The sequence below is a fragment of the Limanda limanda genome, chromosome 13 (genome assembly GCF_963576545.1).
Source record: "Limanda limanda chromosome 13, fLimLim1.1, whole genome shotgun sequence".
Lineage (NCBI taxonomy): Eukaryota > Metazoa > Chordata > Actinopteri > Pleuronectiformes > Pleuronectidae > Limanda > Limanda limanda.
This window is the reverse complement of record NC_083648.1, coordinates 2,085,043-2,108,635: the sequence shown is the minus strand read 5'-3', so window position 1 is coordinate 2,108,635 and position 23,593 is coordinate 2,085,043. Positions and strand designations below refer to the sequence as shown.

General features: G+C 42.9%; 1 protein-coding gene and 2 non-coding genes across 3 annotated transcripts; 1 reads left to right on the top strand and 2 right to left on the bottom strand.

Moving 5' to 3' along the window:
- Positions 1–21: 21 nt before the first annotated feature.
- Positions 22–21,835, bottom strand: LOC133018182 (double-stranded RNA-specific editase B2-like). The gene is made up of 10 exons (XM_061084499.1): positions 21,757–21,835; positions 12,438–12,524; positions 10,178–11,115; positions 5,996–6,113; positions 5,373–5,535; positions 3,916–4,067; positions 3,283–3,436; positions 2,810–2,991; positions 1,427–1,605; positions 22–186 (listed from the first exon to the last, which is right to left on the bottom strand). The coding sequence occupies exons 1-10, from the start codon at positions 21,833–21,835 to the stop codon at positions 22–24; spliced, it is 2,217 nt and encodes a 738-aa protein (XP_060940482.1).
- Positions 14,353–14,435, bottom strand: trnal-uaa (transfer RNA leucine (anticodon UAA)). Its single transcript has one exon. It is a non-coding gene; the product is annotated as a tRNA-Leu (tRNA).
- On the top strand, positions 15,900–15,981 carry trnas-cga (transfer RNA serine (anticodon CGA)). Its single transcript has one exon. It is a non-coding gene; the product is annotated as a tRNA-Ser (tRNA).
- Positions 21,836–23,593: the final 1,758 nt, after the last annotated feature.

Genomic DNA, 23,593 nt, shown 5'->3' with positions numbered 1-23,593 from the left:
TTCAGCATCGAACTCAGCGGCTCACATGCTGACGGGTAACCCCCCCGGCGGTGGAGGTTTCCGGAGCCACGTCCCGAGGCCGGCGCCCTGCAGAGCGCTGGTGAACTGCTGCAGCGCCCCCTGGTAGCGTCCGGCGCTCAGCTTGGAGCCGGCGTACGTCCCGGTCGAGGCTCCTGCGCCCGATATCTGACCATGAGAGACAAGGAGAGACGGACATAGAGGTGAGTTTCAGTCTCGCTAATCAAAAGACACACGATGGATTTGTGGATATTCGGGAGGATTCATGTTTGAATGAAAACACACATTTAACACAGCAGACATTTGACTTGTTACTGCAGGTGTAACGAATAACATTAATTATGGTTTCCCAGAATGCCATGCTGCTGATTCAACAGCAGAAACCAGGAAGTGACATCTAAATCAAACATTATTCACATCCAAGTTTTGCTGAGTGAGAATGTCAGAAATCAGAAAGAGCGATTAGTTTCCCTCCAATCATATTCGTGCTTTGCTTATTGTTCCTTGAAACTTTATTTTAACGATCTCAGCTCATGTTTGACGACTCATAATGCACAGCTTCAAAAAGACTTATCACGTTATCCAGTTGTATTATTTTCAGGTTCGATCAGATGGAATTAAAATAGCATTTGTGTTATAATCTCTAAAGTTAATTTAATGTTCTTTTCATGTCAGTTTATAAAAACATCAACATTTCTTTTATGGAATAGAAGATTTCTGAGTTAAGTTGATGTTTTGATATCAAACGCTTAAGTATAATATTCTCTCTCTTTTTGCTCAGTTTAGTCTTTAACTGCTTGATGCTTCTCTATGTTCAGAATGATTTGTATTTTCTTCCTCCTGATATTAAGAGCAGCTTCTTCAAAGACTCCAGGTGCTAGTTATATAAATATATATTCACTCTTTCTGCCATCATCAAATTTTTAGCCAAGTCATACATATTTTAATTTCCCATTGGAAGGAGTTGCTTTTAAAAGCACTTATAATGTGGCAGAGCTCGGGGACAATGTGCTGTTTTCCAGAGAAGTTTCTTTCCCTCTGTTCTTAAATTATTTGGCAGATCTCAGCCAACGTCTCATCTTCACGAATCTGTGCAGATTCTATTGTTTGGTAAAGCAGCTTTAATGTGGACCTGAAGATAAGTTCACCGCTCGTGCTTTTGCTTTTTGTTCTTCATGAGAAAAACAGTTTTTTATCAAAGGTTAAAAAGAGAAAAACACAGACGAAATTAAACAATTTGCCTTCAAGTGAATTCTGTGAATCATATTCAGTGATTTGTGTTTGAATCTACTTGTAATCTCATGCCACTCACATCCCCTCTCTGCCTGAGTTCCCTTGAGCAATCTCCTGACATGACCCCTCAGCAGGTTCAGTGTGTTCCCGTGTCGGGGGGGGGGCTCTGACCCACCTGACGCTGCAGCGCCCGCCAGCGCTCGAACAGCGAGCTCCTGCAGAGCTGCGATGGCGTCCCAGAGTCCCGCCTCCTCCCGGTGGAGCTGCTGATCTCCTCCGGGCCTCCGCCCCCCCGGCTCCAGGTCAGGCTCACGCTCGGGGCCTTCCCCCCCGCCGGCCGAACCTCGTTCAGACCTGTGGAGACGAAAACCACGTGGTCACATGGTGGAAGACATGATGTTCACCAGGGAGGAGAATTGGGTTTTTGAGGGCTTTACCATGCTCAAAGTCTTACCAAAATTTGCAGAAAGTTAGAAAGTGGTGAAAATTTACGTATTCTGAAGGAATTTTCAATGGGCGTCGCAAAATGGCTCAACGGTGCCCCCCCGAGACCCCTGGAACGTGTTCACACTGACAGATCTTCACAAAAATCGATACACAGGTGTATCATGACCAGACAAACAAAAAAGTCTTTAGGTGCAATTAGAAAAACACAACAGGAAGCCTGCTGTTTTGCATTTAGTGGCCATTTTTTAACTTCTTTTTTCTTTCTTCTTTTAATTTAATAGATTATGTATGTTATCAATCATTTATTCTTATTCTTACCCCCCCTCTTTTTCTCTTGGAGTGAGCACTGTTTGTTGTTCTTTCTATGCACTACACACTGTACCTGAATACCATGTATAACAATATTGTATACAGTTGAAAAATGGACAAAGAAAGTCACTGTCTGAAAATGCAGATTGTTTTGTTGAAAACGAAATTTAAAAAATAAGTCCAAAAAAAATAAATGTTGCTGTGGATTTGTGAATTTTGAATTTTTCATTTTATATTATGAGATATGGATTTTTTTTTTACATTTTCACTTTCCCGTTCCTCCGGTAGAAACTTATGGATCTTAATTAATTAATGTACGCAATCCACTGCAGCTAGATTGAATTCCATGAAACCGCCCGGTCATGGTGGATTTTATTACATTCTCGTTATGTTTTGGATTATTATCTCCACCAATCAGGTTCTGTTTTCATCCCTGTCAGCTTGTTTGTTGTTGTTTTGTTTGTTAATCAGCAGGATGACGTGAAAATTAGCAAACAGATTTCCACGAAACTTAAGAGAAGAGAAGGATGGAACGTGAACCGAGAGAGACGCCCTTTTATTCTGGTGAACATCCGGAAATCCAGGAATCTTTCTAATAACTGTTGGATTATTTATTTATTTGAATTTTTTTGGGCCATTTTCACTTATTTCCCAGCAAATAATTCATTACCGTTGATTTATAAAAATCTGGAATATTGAGCGGACTGATATGTTCTCTCTCAGTCGTCTCAACACCACACGTCTCCAGCACACAGGAGGAAGTGTGTGTTTGTGTTTGTGTGTCGACGCCACGTGGACCTACAGCTGAGCAGCGGCGGCCGGCGGCGGTAGGGGGGGGGCAGGTGCTTGACGGTTGCCAGGCGCCGGGTCAGGACTCGGCCCATGTGACCCGTGTGGCTCAGCGTCCCCACGGTCAGGCTGTGCAGGTAGACCGGCTCCACCAGGTGGGACAGGAGCGCCCCCTGGAGGCCGACCACGCTCCACCTGTCGACACAAAGAACAGTTCTGCAGTTGTATCCTACATATGTTTTTTTTGTCAGATTCATATTCACTTTGACCTTTGACCTTTGACCACTGAAATCGACTCAGGTAATCAGTGACTTCAAATATGACTGATCAAAAGTTGAAGAAATTCCCTTGAGGCCAAAACATGTTTTTGAAGCCAGTGTGACCGTGACCTTTGACCTTTGAACTTTGACCTTTGACCACCACAATCGACTCAGTTAATCACCTGGGAGGTCACATGTCACAACTCTAATCCACACTCACACTCACTTTGCCATTTTGTCGGTGCAGGACATGGAGACCAGACGTTGCCCCGGCGACGGAGCGTCCCGTTTCTGATTGGCTCCTCGTGCCGTGACAGGCCGCGTGCCCTCCCCCCCGTTGATCTTCGCCCTGAGGTGAGAGCGACACCTCCGGCCGGGATCTGACAGAGGAGGAGGAATCAGATCAGGCGCCATAACTGCTGAGGTTCCATAGAGCGAGACATCTTCTGTACCGATTTATTATTTCACTGATTTCAATCTCTTGTCATGTGTCTGTTTCCGTGGTTACAAAAACATCTGAACCAATCAGACGGTCGGATGGATCGACACAGTGCATTCACAGTATAGGAAGTGACCAGAGCCCCGCCCCCTGCACGTCAATGACCTCGTTAAGGAACAGCCAATCGGGTGAGGAGACTAATGACCTGCGGAGAGTGAGGTCATGACTTTACTACGACAGGTTTCTAACTTTTCTGTTTCTGTTGAATGTAGAATGTTTGACTGAAGCACCAGATGATATTAGCAGCAGCATAATCAAGTCGTCAGGATTTGATCCAATATACTTTGTTTATCTTCTGTTTTTAGCTGAAAACTTTAAGAGTGTTCTGGTCTGACACCAGTATAATCGTGTGTGTCTCACAGGCAGCACTGGTCTCGTAGGGGCAGTTGAGTCGAGCGTCTCCACACGGCGACGAGCTGACGAACATGTGGAAGAAGACGCCGTCCTGCAGCCGCAAGCCGCCGCCTTCATTTGGCACGAAGATGGATTGTTCCTCGCCGTCTGCCGGATGACTGGAGAGAGGAGAGACAGAAAAACGACAATAAGAGACGATTCACGTTTCAACGCGAAAAGAAACAAAACCAGCTTCTGACAAAAGGCTGAAAACACTTTTTACATAATCAGACAAAGTTTACTGTGATATTTTTGGGACCTTTAAAAAGTTAAAGAAAACCTTTTTATGTCTGCGTGTGATTAAATATTTAAGACTAAATCAGCAACAATCAAAGTTTAAGGCTTTGATATCTTCTGATCTTAACAGACATCTCAGCGTTAGTGTCCGGGATATTTTGGCGTCATCTCTGGATGGTGGGAGGAAGTTGAGATGTGGCATTAGGGTTGCAAAGTGGCGGAAAGTTTCCGGTAAATTTCCAGAAACTTTCCAGATTCCATGGGAAGTTAAGCTCGGGATTTTGGGAATTTTGAAAAAAAACAAAAAAAACGCGAATGAAACGCTGAGCAATAAAAACATCATTCAAAACTCTATTTTAAAGATGTATGGAACGTTGAGTTTCAACCCTCCACTGGTCATTCTTCCATCACATGCACAGATAACTCCCAGCATGCTTCACTCTACAGCAGGGCTACTGAGGCCTGCTGTAGAGTGAAGGACTAGTCAGGTAAGTTTCCATGATATTACTGGGAAAATATATTAGCATGCTGATTGAGGATTGTTCATCTGTTCATCTAGACTATTTCCATTCATTTATCCATCAATTGTGAAATATGTTTACAGACGATTCCAATTGTTTGGCTAACTATTTATATCTCTAGCATTGCATTAGTGTTTTTTTACAAACTTTTTTCTCATCTTATTCTACAGAACAATGCCACGTGCACTATCTCATGTGTGGAGACATTTCACCCCATCCAATGTAGAAGGAAAGGCTGTGTGCATTTGCAAATACTGTGCAAAGACCTATGTTAAGAATGACACAACGCTGCAGAAGCATATAGTCAAGTGCCCAAAGTTTCCTCAGGGCTCAAATCAGCCTATGACACAACAAAATGTTTATATTTATGTCTGTATATGACAAGGTAAATACAGTGAGTATAAATTAACCACAACATTTCCAGTTTATTCCCTTTAATTCCCGTATATTCCCGTTAATTCCCGTAAATTCCCCATGGAAAGTTTCCAACTTTGAATATTCCCGGAATTTTGCAACCCTATGTGGCGTCCATCTTTATTCGCAGTCTGTGGCTGAGGCCGACTCACGATTGGTCGACAGCAGAGCCTCGATCGCTTCTACTAAAAAACTAAACTGTGCGTCTCTGGCGTTTCCGACCACGAGCAAGATGAACAGTTGTGTTTGTACCAGAGCAGCAGCTCCAGCTGAGCGTACAGGAATCGAACCAGCGCTCTTCGGCTGAGGACTTCAGCGTGACAGTCGCCGAGCGTGGAGTCGCGGTCGCTGCCGTTGTCCAGACACTTGGTCCCCGTGGCCAGAGACACCACGTGGGCTGATCTGAGGTCAAAGCCTGGATGGAGAGAGAGAGAGAGGACAGAGACACACCCACGGCTCAGGAGACATCTTCTGTTACTACTGTATAATGTTGACATCATAATGCTGAAGTTCAGAAAACAAGTCGTCAGACTGCAACTTTAAAATGAAACAGCTGAATCTCACTCCGGAGGAAAAGAAACATCACAAGTCTCCTTTTATCAAATTGCCTGTAATATCTAACAGGTCAATCCAGACGCCGCCCTGTGATTGGCTGCCTGGTGTCGGCTTCAAATATCCTGTAAATGTGTCGAGAACGTGGATAATTTAGTGGACGTCCCACAATTCACTTTCTTTAACATTTGGGGGATTGGATGTTTTTTTCTTTGACTTCTCAGAGAATAATTCATGGATCCTGATGAACCCTAGTTTGCGACCTTGAGCCGAGGCAACGGTTCAGCCCTCATACCAGACCTGCTGTGTCTCCGCCCCCTTACCTCTGGTCATCACGATTCCCGCCAGCCCCTTGTGGCGAGCGTGCGAGTCGGAGAAACAGCCGCCCGTCAACTCGCTGTGTTTCTCTCTCACCAGGTGGAAGACGGAGTCCGCGAAGAACTGCAGAGAAACGGCAGAGACAAGGTTCACAGATCTGAGGAGGAAGCTCGTCCTCTTTCTTATTCCTCTCCGCCTTCATCCTCTCGTTTATGACTTTAGCTGAGTCATGGTTGAGCCCTTTCAGTAGGAACATCTGGAATCATGATATATTGGGAGACTGCAGGACACACTGATCTAACAGATCTCACACAGTCACATGATCACTTCTGTCTTTCATCTGTAAGGATATATATTTAGATGTTTATATTTTATTTTCTATTTTAAATTTTTGATATTCTATTTCATTGTTATTCTATTTTATTATTTTTTTTATTCTATTTTATACTATTTCTATTTTTATTTTATTTTTTTGGGTTTAAATTACTGAGCATTTCTCAAAGAGAGTGTGTGACCCAAGCATTTCATTGACAGTGACTACTTCATGTTATCTCTGTGCATTTGACAATAAAAAAAATCTTGAATCTTGAATCTTGAATCTTGAGCAACGGTTTCACAGTTTGGATTTGAACACACTCCAGGCAGAGCAGAGTGAGCTTCATTCAGAGCAACAGATGTTCTGGGATCTGCTTTACTGTTTCTGTGTTCACCAGTTGGAACAAAAGAAAATCTGCAAGTGGTAAAACGCAGCAAATTGTACGTTGCGATTAATTTTACATTGTTGAATATGGCTAAGCTCCGCCCCACACTGGGCTGGTGTTTGGTTGCGAAAATTTTCTTAAATTAGTTCATGAGTTTTTCGAGCATGTTCAGCCTCAAACATGAGATCTATCTGAATATTTATTTTATTTAAGTTCCTGGCATTACAGTAATGTCCTCATTACCGACTGTGAATAAATCTCAACTTCCTAACGCCATCCAGAAATGAAGCCAAACGTCCTGGGCACGAGCGTTTTAACGTTTTGGTTTGGGGTCACGCAATCAGCTGACACAGAGGGGGCGGGCTTTAGACTGACACCAGCCACCAGGGGGCGATGGAGAGGATTTGACGACTACTACAATACTGTATTCTGCTCTCACTACCAGGAACCAATTCATGCTCAGTCGTTTTCACTAGTTTTCATTTTGCTGGCTTCAGTAATATTGAAGCAATAATTGACTGAGAGATTTATGACTTAAACTATTTAAAAAGCAACATTATCTGTCTTTCTGTCTGTTTCTGTTTCTTTATTCTTTCTACCTCAATATTTTTTATTTTATTCTATTGTATTGTATTTTTTTGTATTCAAATATACCGGCTGCTATGACGACTTAATTTCCCTTCGGGGATGAATAAAGTAATCTATCTATCTATCTATATCTATCTATCTATCTATCTATCTATCTATCTATCTATCTATCTATCTATCTATCTATCTATCTATCTATCTATCTATCTATCTATCTATCTATCTATCTATCTATCTATCTATCTATCTATCTATCTATCTATCTATCTATCTATCTATCTATCTATCTATCTATCTATCTATCTATCTATCTATCTATCTATCTATCTATCTATCTATCTATCTATCTATCTATCTATCTATCTATCTATCTATCTATCTATCTATCTATCTATCTATCTATCTATCTATCTATCTATCTATCTATCTATCTATCTATCTATCTATCTATCTATCTATCTATCTATCTATCTATCTATCTATCTATCTATCTATCTATCTATCTATCTATCTATCTATCTATCTATCTATCTATCTATCTATCTATCTATCTATCTATCTAACTATCTATCTATCTATCTCTCTATCTATCTATCTATCTATCTATCTATCTATCTATCTATCTATCTATCTATCTATCTATCTATCTATCTATCTATCTATCTATCTATCTATCTATCTATCTATCTATCTAACTATCTATCTATCTATCTATCTATCTATCTATCTATCTATCTATCTATCTATCTATCTATCTATCTATCTATCTATCTATCTATCTATCTATCTATCTATCTATCTATCTATCTATCTATCTATCTATCTATCTATCTATTGTCCCAGGATTTTGAAAACTTATTGTTTTGAGGATATTGGTTCTTTTTAAATAAAAGAATCTGGCATTTAAAACCCGGGACACTGTAACGCCTCCTGACTCCAGACCTCAGATCTGTCCTGTGGTTTTCTTCTGGTGAAACTCTCTGCTCGGTGTTTCCTGGGTGACAGACACACAAGGTTGTGTGTAATGAGTGTGTTAAACAATTATCTGTGAGATTATTATGCTCTTCACAGCCTCTCCTGCTCCACCTCCGTCTCCTTGGTCTGCTGCCGCTCCTCCTTCATCGCTAATGTGCTGTAATAATGTTCATTAATGCGTCACGCCGCCTGACAGACAGTTGTGTGTGTGTGTGTGTGTGTGTGTGTGTGTGTGTGTGTGTGTGTGTGTGTGTGTGCCAAATGATCAGAATCTGTCTTCGAGACAAAGAGGAGGAGAAGCTTCTGGAAATCCTTGGTTAGGTTTTGCCTGCAGCCGTGTGAAACCACCTCTTTGTTCAAATCACATCCGAACGCTCCTGTTGCATCTTCCTCTGTCTGGATTCTCTCTTGAATTCCCCCCCCCCGGGCTCGATAAACAACATGCATAATCCATCTTTCTGAGATTCCTTCGCCACGCTCAGTCCCCCCCCCCCCCCTTCAGCGCCGTGGAGACAAATCTCCTGGTATTCATAAAGCATGACATTAGAAGACGTCGGGGACGGTTCCCAGAGACATAATGAAGTTGTTTGGATTCTGCAGACGAGCTCACAGGCCACCGTCCGGCTCTCGGGCCTCGGGACATGATGGTCATGATGGTCATGATGATGTGTAGCAGACTAACACGGCCTCACCTGAGAGACGATTAACCCGAGACGTAGGAGACTCAGAAAGCTGCAGAGACAAGGGACAGACTCTGACTCGTGATGAAACTCACTGAAGGATCTGGAGTGAATCTGCTTCCTGTCACGTTTCTCTACACGTGGGTCACATGAGGTCATTAGGTCATTTAAGACTCATAAGCTTCTCTGTGGATCGACCATGTTTCTTTTTTCCCCCTCGTTTCCACCCAATTTTCTTTTGTGCCCGTGTTTCCATTTCTCATGATCCGTTATGTTCTATACTTTTTTTTTTTTTTTTTTATAAACATTTTCATTGATTTCACATTTGCAGTGGACAATACAATCAAAGACAGTTTCATTTCCATTTTGTATAACCCCATGCCCATCCCACCCATCCCAGAGATCTTCAAACATTTTAACAACAGTATAATGTACCAGATCGGTTTTAGATAACACGACATACAGAAAAAGATAAATAAATAAATAATAAACCATAACAATAATAAAATAATAAGGTAATAAAAATAAATAAAATAATATAAAATAGATAAAGAAGGGGGGTGTAATATAAGTTGTTTGCTGCCTGCGTCTCTACATGCTTAACTGATCAGCCTATGTTCTATACTTTTATTGTGAGGATCGTTTTTGAAGGTTTGAAATCCCTCATCTTACTTTTCACCATCGCTGTTCCCCAGGCTGTGACCGAGCACACCCCCGTGCACGTGAAGGTCATGTGATGCGTGATTTCGAGCGTGTAGACGGAGATTGTTCCTGATACGGAGCTAAACACTCGTCTGGATGGAGACTGTTTTGCTTTTGTGCAGTTTCTCTCTTGGTAATAAAACTTGTGCTGTCAAACGATTAAAATATTTAATCGCAATTAATCGCATTATGTCATAGTTAACTCGCGATTAATCGCAATTAATCGCACATTTGTATCTAATCTAAATGTCCCTTCATTTATTTTTTTCCATAATTTTACTTTTGTTTTAATGCTCTTATCAACATGGAAAAGTGGATTGGCTTGCTTTATGCAAATGTTTTATTTTATTGAAAAACAACATTGCCAAACAGGGCGTTACAAAATAAAATTATAAAGAGCACATTTCAGGTAAACAAGGACTCAGCCTAAAGTGCAGTTAAACCATGGCTTAATATTTTTTGGCGTTAAAATGGGTTTGCGTTAACGCCGTTAATAACGCGTTAAACTGACAGCACTAGTGAAAACAGAAGTTCCTCTCACCTGAGGGAGCTGGTGTTTGGTTCTGTTGCTCTGAAGGCCCAGGATCTTCTTCTCTGGTCCCAGGCTGATGTTGTACAGAGCCTGTAGAGCAGCTCCTGCCGCCTGCGCCTTCGCCCGTCTCTTACTGTGACCACAGCCTTCAAACACCCCCCCCTCCGTCCGAACGACCATGACGAAGCTCCTCATCCGTCTGCCGTGAACTCGCTCCACCAGACACACGTACCTGAGCCCTGGTTGCAGCTCGCTGAGCAGCGCCACCGGGCCGAGGTGCTCCAACAGAGAGGAGCACAGGGCTCGTCTTCTGGGGTTTGTTGAGGAGACCAAGTCCAGAGTTAGATGAACGAGTCGTTTGTGGTTGTAGATGCTGGAGAAAACCTCCTGTTTTGCTGTGTTGCCGTGCAGGAGATCTTCAAACAGCTCAGACTCCTGGAGGAATCCACCGGGGACGTCCGGTTTATCTGCTGTGAAGTCCGTGGTCGAGCCGGTGAAGTTCTCCATCACGCTGTGAGCCTGGGAGGCGTTTGGGAACTGGAGGAAGGACCGGAGGGCGAGCTCCGCGGCCCTCATCTTCGCCTGCTTCTTGGTCGGCCCTCGACCTTCAAAGCGGAGGCCGTTGACCTCGACCCCGACAGAGAACACGGGAGCGTGCAGAGGACCCGTCTCTGAGGAGACCTCGTAGCTCAGCCCGGGTCGGAGCTCGTTCAGCTGCTCCAGAGCGTTCTTCTGAGTGACGGCCCACGCCGCTCGTTTACAGGTCAGGTGACCTTGGTAGAGCAGCCGGTCGTTTCCCTCCGCCAGCGGCTGCTTCCTCTTCACGGGCCTGGCTCTGCGTCTGGGGAACGTCGTGCAGAAAGCTGACGGATGAAACTTCATCAGCAGGTCACAGTCCTCCTGGAGTTTATCCTCCTGATTCTCTTTCACCTCCAAACTGCTTGTGCCTGTTGACAGATTAAAACCATGACATGGACCTGGAACAACGTTTATGCTTTCATGATTTCTCCAGAATCGGCTTTTCATGGGAGCGGGTCAGCATGAAGCAGAGGAGGCAGAAGTCCAAGCATTCTTTACTCAGGTAGAAGTAAACAACTCAGGTAAAAGTAAACAACTCAAGTAAAAGTAAAGAACTCAGGTAAAAGTAAACAACTCAGGTAAAAGTAAACAACTCAAGTAAAAGTAAACAACTCAAGTAAAAGTAAACAACTCAAGTAGAAGTAAACCACTCAAGTAGAAGTAAACAACTCAAGTAAAAGTAGACAACTCAAGTAAAAGTAAACAACTCAAGTAGAAGTAAACCACTCAAGTAGAAGTAAACAACTCAAGTAAAAGTAAACACCTCAGGTAAAAGTAAACACCTCAGGTAAAAGTAAACAACTCAAGTAAAAGTAAACACCTCAGGTAAAAGTAAACACCTCAGGTAAAAGTAAACAACTCAAGTAGAAGTAAACCACTCAAGTAGAAGTAAACAACTCAAGTAAAAGTAGACAACTCAGGTAAAAGTAAACAACTCAAGTAAAAGTAAACAACTCAAGTAAAAGTAAACACCTCAGGTAAAAGTAAACACCTCAGGTAAAAGTAAACACCTCAGGTAAAAGTAAACAACTCAAGTAAAAGTAAACAACTCAAGTAAAAGTAAACACCTCAGGTAAAAGTAAACACCTCAGGTAAAAGTAAACAACTCAAGTAAAAGTTAGCAACTCAAGTAAAAGTAAACAACTCAAGTAAAAGTAAACAACTCAAGTAAAAGTTAGCAACTCAAGTAAAATTAAACAACTCAAGTAAAAGTAGACAACTCAAGTAAAAGTAAACAACTCAGGTAAAAGTAAACAACTCAAGTAGAAGTAAACAACTCAAGTAAAAGTAGACAACTCAAGTAAAAGTAAACAACTCAGGTAAAAGTAAACACCTCAGGTAAAAGTAAACAGTAAAAATTCCCCTCAAATGCTTTCCAACGACAAGCTTGTTTTGAAAATGTAAAAGTGTGAAAGTGAAAAGTCATCTTTGTTCTTTGTTAGGTCAGCTCTTGGTATTCAGGTTAATGCTAACACTAGCAAGCTCCCAATGATGATCTGCTGATGATTACCAGGTAAATTTCCACAATTGGTACACGTAATAAAATACAAGGCACCAACAATAATCAGTATACTGTAATTGCAGCCTGACACGTGATATGTGTGCGTCAGTCGGCTCGATGTCGTCCTGATCATTTCAACAGAGGAAATCCAACCAAACTTTTACAGGTAAAAAAAGTAAAATCATTTACTTGAGTTGTCTGCGTCCTCAGCTGACGATGCTCCAGTCTCCCAGTGTCGCATGGGACTGATGAGGGTCGATAACATGTCGCCTCGTTCTGAAAACAGAATCATAAATGTATGAAATCAGTCTTTTCTCCACAGTTTATGTATTTATTATAACAAAAGACAACTCATATCTTCTGAATGCTTAGGCTGCGCAGGGGCTTTAGCTCAATGAGGAGCTTTGCTTTAGTAACCCAGTCACACGCTTTCTGAATCAGACACATGTTTTCATTTGATGTGGTGATGTGACTCGAAGGTTTCATGGAACCCAGTGTTCTTGGCGTGATTGCTGCAAGAAGATATCAGGACGTTTCTTATCATTTGGAAAGCGACGACATTTTGGTTTGTCACATTTTGATGGTTTTCATTGTCCATCCATGTCCTCTCGTAATCCCTCGGCTCAAATGCCACCGTGCGTTAACAGGTTGGATTCCAAGACCCAGCACTCCGAGAACGGATTTGATCCATGAGCAGAAATATTGTTTTGTGATTTTTAGGAATTTCCTAATTAGACATATCAGCGTTGGAATGAAACCTCTAATACTGGTGGAGCTTTGACAATAACTGCACAGATTTAAGAACCTTCAGCATGTGTTCCTCTGCCACGCCCTTTGTCTGGAGAAACCGAATCTGGACATTTTCAACTAATACGACTGCAACTCAGTCATTTCTTTAAATCCTGTTTCAAACCTAACGGATCACACATATCCTGTTTCTGCACCTGTGTGCAGACCTTTGCTCCAGACTCAACCACTTCTTACATCGTCCTGGAGAAACTGTAACTGATCATCTGCTGATCCCCACTGGCTCTGAAACCAGTGGACTGGCAATAACATTCTATATGAACTGTTCAGACGATTTTAAGGCCTGTGAGCTGAAAGTCTGATTGTTATGAATCCACATTAAGACAATGCACCATTTTAAGACACTTCATCAGTCACTGGTAAGACCATAATTATCTGTATATCCGGGTTTTCACTGTAGTTGTTTTTCGAAGAACGCTGCAGCATCACGGGTTTAGAAAAATCGTTTTATTTGACCGTCGGGCAACAAAGAAGAAAGAATCCTTCTAAATTTCAAGATAATTAATAATTTGAAATAAAAAAACAGACCAATGTCATATTTGAAGTACAATTGGATTGAGATTATTATTTGGATGAAAGATGCACGTTGCCCGGTGGATCTGGAGGGCTAACGGAGTCGTTAATGGAATGAAGAGAGGAGTCCAAACCGTTCTGCATTAACCCCGCCCCTCACAGTTATATTGGGCGTGTGATAACATTAAGTCTCTGATATGAGACGGGAGGTGAATGTGATGATGTGAGTCTGCAGCGTCTGAAGGCAGCTGCAGGTTGGAGGTGTTTTAATGAGCTGCATCATCACGGCTAATGGGACCAAACTGATAAGAACTGGGTTTGTCTTTGGGTTTCCTGTCATCTTCTCTTATTCACTCATCCCTCACTCTCTCACTCACCTAGCACGGCGTTAACTCAAACCCATTTGTGAATTGCAGTATTAGAGTTTGCACTTGATTTGACTCGAGGTTACACAGGTTGCAGGTAATCTACCTGTAATCTCTGTCACACGCAAATGTGCCAAAATGGGTTTGATCAGCAATTTAGAGATGAAAGTGCATCACGTGCACATCTGAGGGTCAATGTGAAAGTGTCAACGTGCACTATCGCACTAGTGAACTCTAGAGTTCATCTGCTCTCTTCTACGCATCAGGTTTAAAATGCCCAAGTTACCCAGAGCACCGACCTTATACAACTAAATGAAGTATAAATCATCTGATCTGTAACTTATATCGTAGAACGTACCATAATCATGCCATTGTTTATAACATATTTATAACTGGAGATAGCCAATGATAAAGGAGACTACCAGGAGTGGGGATCGAACCCACGAGGGCATTCGCCCATTGGATCTTAAGTCCAACGCCTTAACCTCTCGGCCATCCTGGTTCCTTTCCAACAAGAAGGCCTTCTGCTTTATGGAACGATGGAAGACAACTCCGGGACTCGAAGGTGGGACCAACGTGCTTCAAACTTGAATATCGCAAACGACCAGCAGAGTCGCTTTCTATAGAAATCCAGTAGGAAAATGAAAAACTTCTCACTTCACTCTTTCATCTTGTGGCATCGCTGATGGCTGGAAGTGTAAAAGATATTAGTACTTTGCACTGAATTCACCGAGTAGAGACAAGAGCCTTTCAGGAATGAGACGAGGACGCTGGAATCGCTTCATGTGTTCATCAAATCTCAGAAGCAGAGTTCCTCCATCCAACCACTGTTAATGAACCTTATTTAATAGAATAATGAAATTAGGCATGGCAGGGGGGAGAAGAGGAGCACCCGCTCACTGTCCAGTGTGTGTGTGTGTGTGTGTGTGTAGGTGTGTGTGTGCTTTGACAGCTGTGGATAATCTCATTTGCTAAGCGTAATTAATGGGAAGCAGGTTTCATTTACTTGTAATGTGGACTGTCTTTCCTCAAGGGCAAAGAAATACAGAAAACTTTTTGTAATAATTTCTCAGTGACTGATAATGAAAGTCGTTACTGTAGAAGATTTACTGTCTTACTTATTATATCAGTCTCTGTCCTGGTGTTGCAGATTGGTTTGTTATTGTTTAGTAAAAAGATATTTCTATAAATAAGGATCTTATAGGTATTGTGATAGAAATCCTACACAAGAATGCAACTGTGCAACATTTCTGCAGAGCTAATGGTTGCAGAGAGCCACAACATTTCCTACTGATTCTACTGGAATGGAACACATTTGGCTTCACCAGTCCAATGGAGGTTGAGCGTCTCGTACACAAGTGAAGGGAGGATGGAGCAGGAGGGGGACGGCTGGATATGTGCCATGTCAGCATTAATGTGGCATTGAGCTCCCAGCCCTTCGATGTCAATCATATAATTCTGATGCCTCCTGGGACTCCTTCCTTTCCTGGACCAGCCTGTCCCGAGGAGCTGGGGTGGGTTGCTGGGGAAAAGGACGATTGGAACATCCAAGCTTAGCCGGACTTTGAATAATTGGAAGAAGACAGATATTGATGGATTCAAAAGATCTTCCTGAAAACCCTGTTGGTCCCATCTCTGTGGGCGAGTGAGTGCTTTGAGAGAGCAGCTGACTGACCGTTCAAGTGAGTTGATGAGCACAAAAAACATTTACACTTAATGCCCACTGTTCACACACATATGCACATATATATGCACACAAAGACAGACACACACAAACACACAAATGCAGAAGAACTCAACATATTCTCCTGAAATTATCCCATAAGACCATGAAAGCCAGAGTCAGCTGCTCCACACATTTCCTGCCGGCCCCAGAAAAAAACTCAGAGAATTCACCACGCGTGAGGAAATCATAACCTTCACCTCAAATCCTTATTGATAACAGTTGATCCTAGCAATGCTTCGTGCTGTGATGGCCGAGTGGTTAAGGCGTTGGACTCGAAATCCAATGGGATCGTCCCGCGCAGGTTCAAACCCTGCTCACAGCGATGCACACCCCCGAATCCTGTAGAGCTTTTAACGTCTGAACACTGTTACTGAAGAGGAAGGTTGGATCGGCCCAGACTAAACTTCTCTTCAGATCCTCGAGTCGTGTCTACCAGGGACTCAATGGAAACTGTTAGATTCTAATCTGTTAGACTCGAAGCTCTGGAACAAATCAATACACAAACTTTCCCGACGTTTTCTTGAGTTCATGTATGAAAGCAGTTTTAGTCGGTCTTGAATTTTGAGCTGCTGATTCGGCTCCTCTGTGAATCCAAGGCTCGTGGAAGCAGCTTAATAAGAACTTAACCAGAATTTCGAAGATGGTAAAATTAGAGTTTTTGGCAGAACAGAAGTTTCTATTTAAAGTGCAAATTTACACTTTTACTTTGACTAAAAGGAGGAAACACACAGCTGCACTGATATAGGCTCTATAGGTTGAAAAGTATAATAGTATTTGGTGACATTGTCTGTAGGGTTTCATGTGAAGCTCAAACACGTGTTCTGCTTCTACTCACTGATTTCTTTACTGTGTTCTTTGTAATCGTAATCGAGTGATTGTTACTTCAGTGCAGATCCATGTGGAATCGAATGCTCTGAGATGAGCATCTCACTCCAGCATCAGAGGAAAGCTCAACGTCTGCTCTCAGATCAACTAGCTGATGATCATTATTTGGAAACGAGTGATGAAATTATTGCCTGAAACATATGGGGATGTGCAATGAAAAAGCAATAAGAGATAATAAGGATGACAGCAGTAATCTACGGCAGCTGATGATGCCCCCCCGCCTGCTGCTTCACTGTCGCTCCCTCACTTTGGAAGATTGGGTTTCATTCGTCTCTAAATGTGGATTTTTACAATTCTGATTATGGATCAGAGTTCTGGGTAAAGCTGTTGAATTCTATCTTACAGTAACTAACTAAATGTGCCTTTGGGGACGATTTAGGTTCCTTTCACAAAGACAATTTGAGACACTTAATACTTTACGTTTTTTAACATTGAAAAATCAAGTTAAAGAAAACAAAAATTCCATGTGTAGTTTGACTTATTAGTTCAGTCCCTGTCCCATATGCCAACATGGAGTGGGCTGTCTTCAATAACTTTGAATTACATGACATATCCACTTTGATATTTATTTATCATGATGTCCTGTTCTTTCCCTAAGTGTGTGTGTGTGTGTGTGTGTGTGTGTGTGTGTGTGTGTGTGTCTGTCTGTCTGTCTGTCTGTCTGTCTGTCTGTCTGTCTGTCTGTCTGTCTGTCTGTCTGTCTGTCTGTCTGTCTGTCTGTCTGTCTGTCTGTCTGTGTGTGTGTGTGTGTGTGTGTCTGTCTGTCTGTGTGTGTGTGTGTGTGTGTGTGTGTGTGTGTGTGTGTGTGTGTGTGTGTGTGTGTGTGTGTGTGTGTGTGTGTGTGTGTGTGTGTGAGGTATTTGGATTTTTTCACTGTAATAGCTCAGGTCAAAACAAATGTAATGAGAGGACCATTAAATAGAATTGACTGCAATTTTCCTAAAAACATCTCCGACTGACCCAGACATCGAAATGCAGCTCGTATCCAAACCGATTGTTTGTCTGTTGATTGTTTGTCTTCAGAAAGCAGCTGATTGGTGAGTGCATGAGCCGGACCTCACGTGCACAGTGCACGTCCAGGATGTCAGGAGAGGACACGGCTCTGCTGATGTGAGATACAAGTAAGCAGAGTACCAAGTCTTTATTCTAGGAGAGCTAAGGTGACGGGTGGGAAACAAACATTACATGAAGTGGAAAAAGGTTCAAACACGATCTGCGAATGTGAGGGAAACTTTCTGTAGCGTGCACAGTGGCGGAGCGGATCAGTGGCGGCAGCTTCCTTCACTCTGAGCTCCAGAAGGAATCGAACCCCTAACCCTTGCGGATCTGCTGCTACACTTTACCCGCTGAGCATCCCTGCAATTACGTTAAATGGGCACACAAACCATATTGCTAATGTTTTCATGGAGCCGGAGAAGGGTGGAGATTGCCGAATCCATCAGTGAAATTGCACGCTGACATGCCTCACTAAGTTTGACTGCACGCCGGTGCTCACTTACCCAGAATGCATCCAGCGCACAGACAGGGCCGGACGCACGAGACGTCACAGACAGCAGCTGCTTGTTCCATGTTGCTGAACCATAATCCCACTAAAAGCAGGACGATGAAACCATTTCTGCCACGAGATTTAACGGCCAACAAATGACAGTTTGGTAATTTGTCGCAAATACCAGCAGTCTGGAGAAAAATCCTTATTAACAGAGTAATTTCATTTTGTACTCAATGGACTTTGTCCGCTAATTCGGAACAGGGCGGCATGTTTTTATGTGCTGAGCGAGGATTGCTCACTGATTTGATTTGGAACTTTTTACTTTTGTTTCTATTCCATTGAACCCATCTCAGAAAAGCACGTTTTCCTGGTGCAGCAACAATTAGACCTGCTCCATTCAAACAGAGTCACTGAGATGTTGGATTTAACTTAGACGGTTAGAAAACTTTGGGTTGTTTTGTCGTGTGAAGCTCCAGGTTCCACTTTTCTTTCTCTCTTGTACTCTGCCCATCATTCGGATGTTTTGAAACGCAGAGAGCAGCGTTTGAAGTGAAAGAAGCATCGTCATTCTACTAAGGCGTCTATTCCCTTGATTCCTTTTCCTTCCCAGAGTTAGATGAGGAGACCAAACTCATGCGTCACCACAGCCTGTAAAGATGGACGACACATTTCTACTTCCTCCCACTGTCCAGGCCTGAAGCATAACTGTCCGAGTTTGCGTAGCAGCGCTAAATGCGACTGCGAGAGATGTTTCAACCCATCGTTAAAGCATCAAATAACTAATTAAAACCAAACTTACAACCCGAAAAAGAGACAGAAATACAGTAAAAGTGACTCGAGTCTTTATCTGGATCTGAAATTATCCAGATTCGCTGTTTTCCCGCAGATTTAAGTTTGTTTCCCAAACTCTTGAAATATTTCTCCGAGGAAAAACGCTCCTGGAGGGTCGCACAAAATAATCTCAAACTAATGGACGACTTCTAAGGATTGACGCTTACTGATAAAGCAAACAAATTTCATGTCTCCACAAATAACTGAATTGACACGATCCTGATTGGAGACGTCAAAACTCAAAGTCTCTCACCGCGACAGAAAAAGTCAAACGCCAGTGATTCACTGCGAGATAAAGAGGGAGCTGGTTTCACTGCTGTCGAGCGTTGAAGATACAGATGCCACCTTCTGTTTGTAAAGTGACAGCTGGCAGGAAGCATTAGCTAAGTGCATTCTGGCCCTGAAACAGTGGGATTGGAGGAGCTGTGTTGAGGAAGGATTTTCTATCGGACTCGCTCTCGCTGCAGCGTTGATGCACAAAAAAGGCCAACGGGTCATTAATGAAAGTGGAATGGGCTTAGCGCACTTTGAATAACTATGGGACTTAATACAAAAGCCATCACGGAGTAATCTGCCGCATCTACGCAGGATTAGCACGGGGAGAACAATGCCAGATTAATCCTAAACAGCTGACCTGTTGCCCAGACAACTGTAATTATGATTACCAGCGCTCGCTTCATTTCATTTATTCACATACATGACACGTGTGAGACGGAGTGAACGCAGAGTGAAACTGAACTTTCAGGTTTCTAACACTTTAGTTCCACAAGCTGAGCCTCGGATCTACTGGAACGTATGAAATATGAGAAGGAAAAGAAGGATAGATATTTATTGCAAAGCCTAAGAGCCGCTTGTAAGAAAACAATAACCAGGAAGTGCCTGCCTGTGGCCATCAAACTACACAACTCCTCCCTCTGAGTACCCCCCCTCCGAGTCTCAGATCCTCCAAGTCTCAGACCCTCCGAGTGCCAGACCCTCCGAGTGCCAGACCCGAGTCTCAGACCCTCCGAGTGCCAGACCCTCCGAGTGCCAGACCCTCCGAGTGACAGACCCTCCGAGTGCCAGACCCTCCGAGTCTCAGACCCTCTGGGTGCCAGACCCTCCGAGTCTCAGACCCTCCAAGATTCAGACCCTCCGAGTCTCAGACCCTCTGGGTGCCAGACCCTCGGAGTGCCAGACCCTCCGAGTGTCAGACCCTCTGAGTGCCAGACCCCCCGAGTGCCAGTCCCTCCGAGTGTCAGACCCTCTGAGTGCCAGCCCCTCTGAGTCTCAGACCCTCCTAGTGCCATACCCTCCGAGTCTCAGACCCTCCGACTCTCAGACCCTCCGAGTGCCAGACCCTCCGAGTCTCAGACCCTCCGAGTCTCAGACCCTCCGAGTATCAGACCCTCCGAGTCTCAGACCCTCCGACTCTCAGACCCTCCGAGTGCCAGACCCTCCGAGTGCCAGACCCTCCGAGTCTCAGACCCTCCGAGTGCCAGACCCTCCAAATGCCAGACCCTCCGAGTGCCAGGCACTCCGAGTTTAGACCCTCCGAGTGCTAGACCCTCCGATTCTAAGACCCTCCGAGTCTCAGACCCTCCGAGTGTCAGACCCTCTGAGTCTCAGACCCTCCGAGTCTCAGACCCTCCGAGTGCCAGACCGTCCGACTCCACCGACTAGTCTCATTTCAATGTACAGAGCATATTGTACATATTTCATTTTTAATTTGATATATTTTGTAAATCTTATTATCTTCTAATTTTACATGGAGCTATTGGAACAAACACAATTTCCCCCTGGAATCAATAAAGTATTTCTGATTGTGATAATTGAACCACTGAGTTTTTCTCAGACGCTCCTTAAGATCTGCTGGAGATTGTTCTTGTGTCCACCTGCAGATTTAGATGATTTCCTCATCGGACTCTGGGTGTAAAGGAGATTCACGTAAACTTTCTACCTGCTTCTGTCGATGTTATCTACATTTGCTGACCTTTGCGTGACCTTGTAGTCATTATGTCACCGCTGATTGTTGCCACCTGAGGCTTCAGGGGGCGAATTCTGCAGAAACGTTGTTGCTTCCGTATAAAGTGAAATATCCGAACAAACGTTGGCTGAACACTCTGAAGACAAACGTTCATGGTCCCCAGATGATGTGTCTCCTCTGAGTGTTGTGTCACAGTGAGGTTTTTTGAGTGTGTTATTATGGGAATGGAGACAAAACCACATGTTCCCCTCTGGGTGGAGCATTATGACTTCGGTTACTTTAACTTAACTTTCTGACTCGGCTCTTTTGTCCAACATTTTGGTTAATCATTAAAAGTCTGCAAAATAAATGACAAAGTAAACTTGTACAGATTTAGAAATGAATGCTCCAACCTGACGTTGTCTCTGATTTCAAAACCTTGTAAATAGTGATAAATAAGATAATATTCCTGTTGACATTGATATCTGAGTTGTATTATGATTATGAGCTGTTTAAATGAAATAACTCACCCTCCTGGGATGTGATACAATAATCAAAACGCTTTGTGTCATAAAGTTAAGATCCCTTCCCACTTTCACTGTAACATTGCTGTAATATTTTCTGCATTTACATGTAGCCCCACCTGAGTGCTGTGCTACATGAACATTGTGTAGTTGCTTTGAAATGTATATTTTATTATATATATTTTACACTGAAAGTGCAAATGAATGTGCATTTAAATATAATGCAGTAAAACTAAGCCTTCAGCGTATTACAGTATTTTAACAAAAGCGATTGAGAGCAAAACACAAGGATACATTTATACATAACATGTTTTTAATAAAAATCTGATATGTTAAAGTCTCTAATAATCTGAATATTAGTGTTATATCTGTGTCAAGGTGACAATATCCCAACAGAAACTTCCCCGGAGCTGTTGTACTGACCTTTGCCTTCACTCCTCCTCCTCCTCCTCCTCCTCTTCCTCTTGGACTTTCCTTTCCCGTGGTGGTCCGACCGCTCCATCGCTCCTCTGCAGCTCCCTCCACCCCCGACTCTCACAACTTCTTTTCTCTCTCTCCTCTGTTATTTCTGCAGGAGGATGTAGTCCTCTGCTGCTTCCTCTCCTCCAGTCTGTGCGGAACAAATGTCTCTGCACACTCACTATCTTGCAGCTCCCCCCCCCCCCGCTGCCAGCTTTAGGAGGCAGGAGGCTGTGGTGCTGTGACATCATGGGGGGAGGCAGAGCTTTGGCCGAGGCTGCATCAGCTGGTAGGAACATATCCGAACCCACAAGCAACAGATTAACCAATCAAACCTTCTGAGTCACTACATTATTTGACTCTAAAATCATATCTGGATGTTATTGGGGGAAGAGGACAACCCCGGCTGTGAGTCTTAAAGCAAGAGTCTGTGTCCAAATGTGCAAAAAGTCAATTATGTCTCATGAAAACTATTTTAGAGAAATTTAAGAAAATCCCTGGGCAGTGAAATCACTTTGTTTCTCTCAGGTGACGTCAGATTAAAAAGGTTCTAACGTGAAAGACACAGATCAAACAACAAAGAGGAACAGAGGAACATTTAAAACTGCTTTGTAAGAAGGGAAATGCTTTAAGTTTTAACTTGAACTCTGATCCCATCACTCAGAGTAAAGAGTGGAAGTGTGTTGTGTTCACTTCACAAAAAGATCTGCTCTGTTTTTCTGATGTAACGACAACACAGAGCACATTTGTTTTTCTCAAGTTAACACAATACACTTTGGTAGTTTTCAGTCCCGCTCTGATGATATATGTAAGAGTAAGTGTGTGTGCGTGTGTGTGTGTGTGTGTGTGTTACCATATACTTTATATAAAGATAAATTACGTTTTTCTAATGGGATGAATGTTAAGTTTATGTTACAAACAAATCAGTCAAATTTGTTAGCTACTTTCATACAGTTCTGCACAGGAGCTGTTTGTGTTTTTTAGGTGGAAAAAAATAAACGAAGAACAAGTAATTTGTTTGATTGGATTTTACTGTGAAAACATTTGTATCAAAGTAAATAAGAAAAAACAAAATTTCTGGTCCTAGTGGCCACACTTGTTTTGCTGGATTTATTTTCAATATACGTCTTTGAGGTAGCTACCGCCCCTGATTTGGAGGTTATGAATATTTTTTTCAGCAGGATTATGCAAAAACTACCCATTAAATTTCCTTTACATTTTGTGGAGGGGTGGGGCACGACCCAAGGAAGAACCCATCCAACTACAGGACACCGTCTTCTATCAAAGTAAAACCCTGAGAAGTTGATTTAAAATGATGAAGAGGAATCATCAGCGTATGTGATGGTCTTAGAAACTGAGGAACAGGATGATTCCAACAACCTTAAAGCGACTTAACAGGAACAAGTGTGTGAAGTGGATTTTAAGGGATGAGAGCCTCAATAATAAACCACAGAATACAACGTTTAAAGCTTTCGGCTCTAATATGAACGATTCATTGTTTTACATCACAATGCACACTTAGCATAATCTCCCCTTCACCTTGACTTCCAATTAACATCAGCTGTTTAATCCCTGCCAATCACTGTCCTCAAGCTGGAAATCTGAGCTGTGAGATCCAAGTTGTCTCCTTTTGTTTCGGTCCCCGACATCGTTGTTATCGTGGCTTTCATCACATGTTATCGCTTCCGCCCTCCTCTTCCCGGCGCCTTCAGTCCCTCTTGGTTTGCAGGTTCCCAGGGACCGACTCCCTCGACAGCGGATTAGAGACAGACGATTCACCTCCTGGTTTATCTCCAGGTGT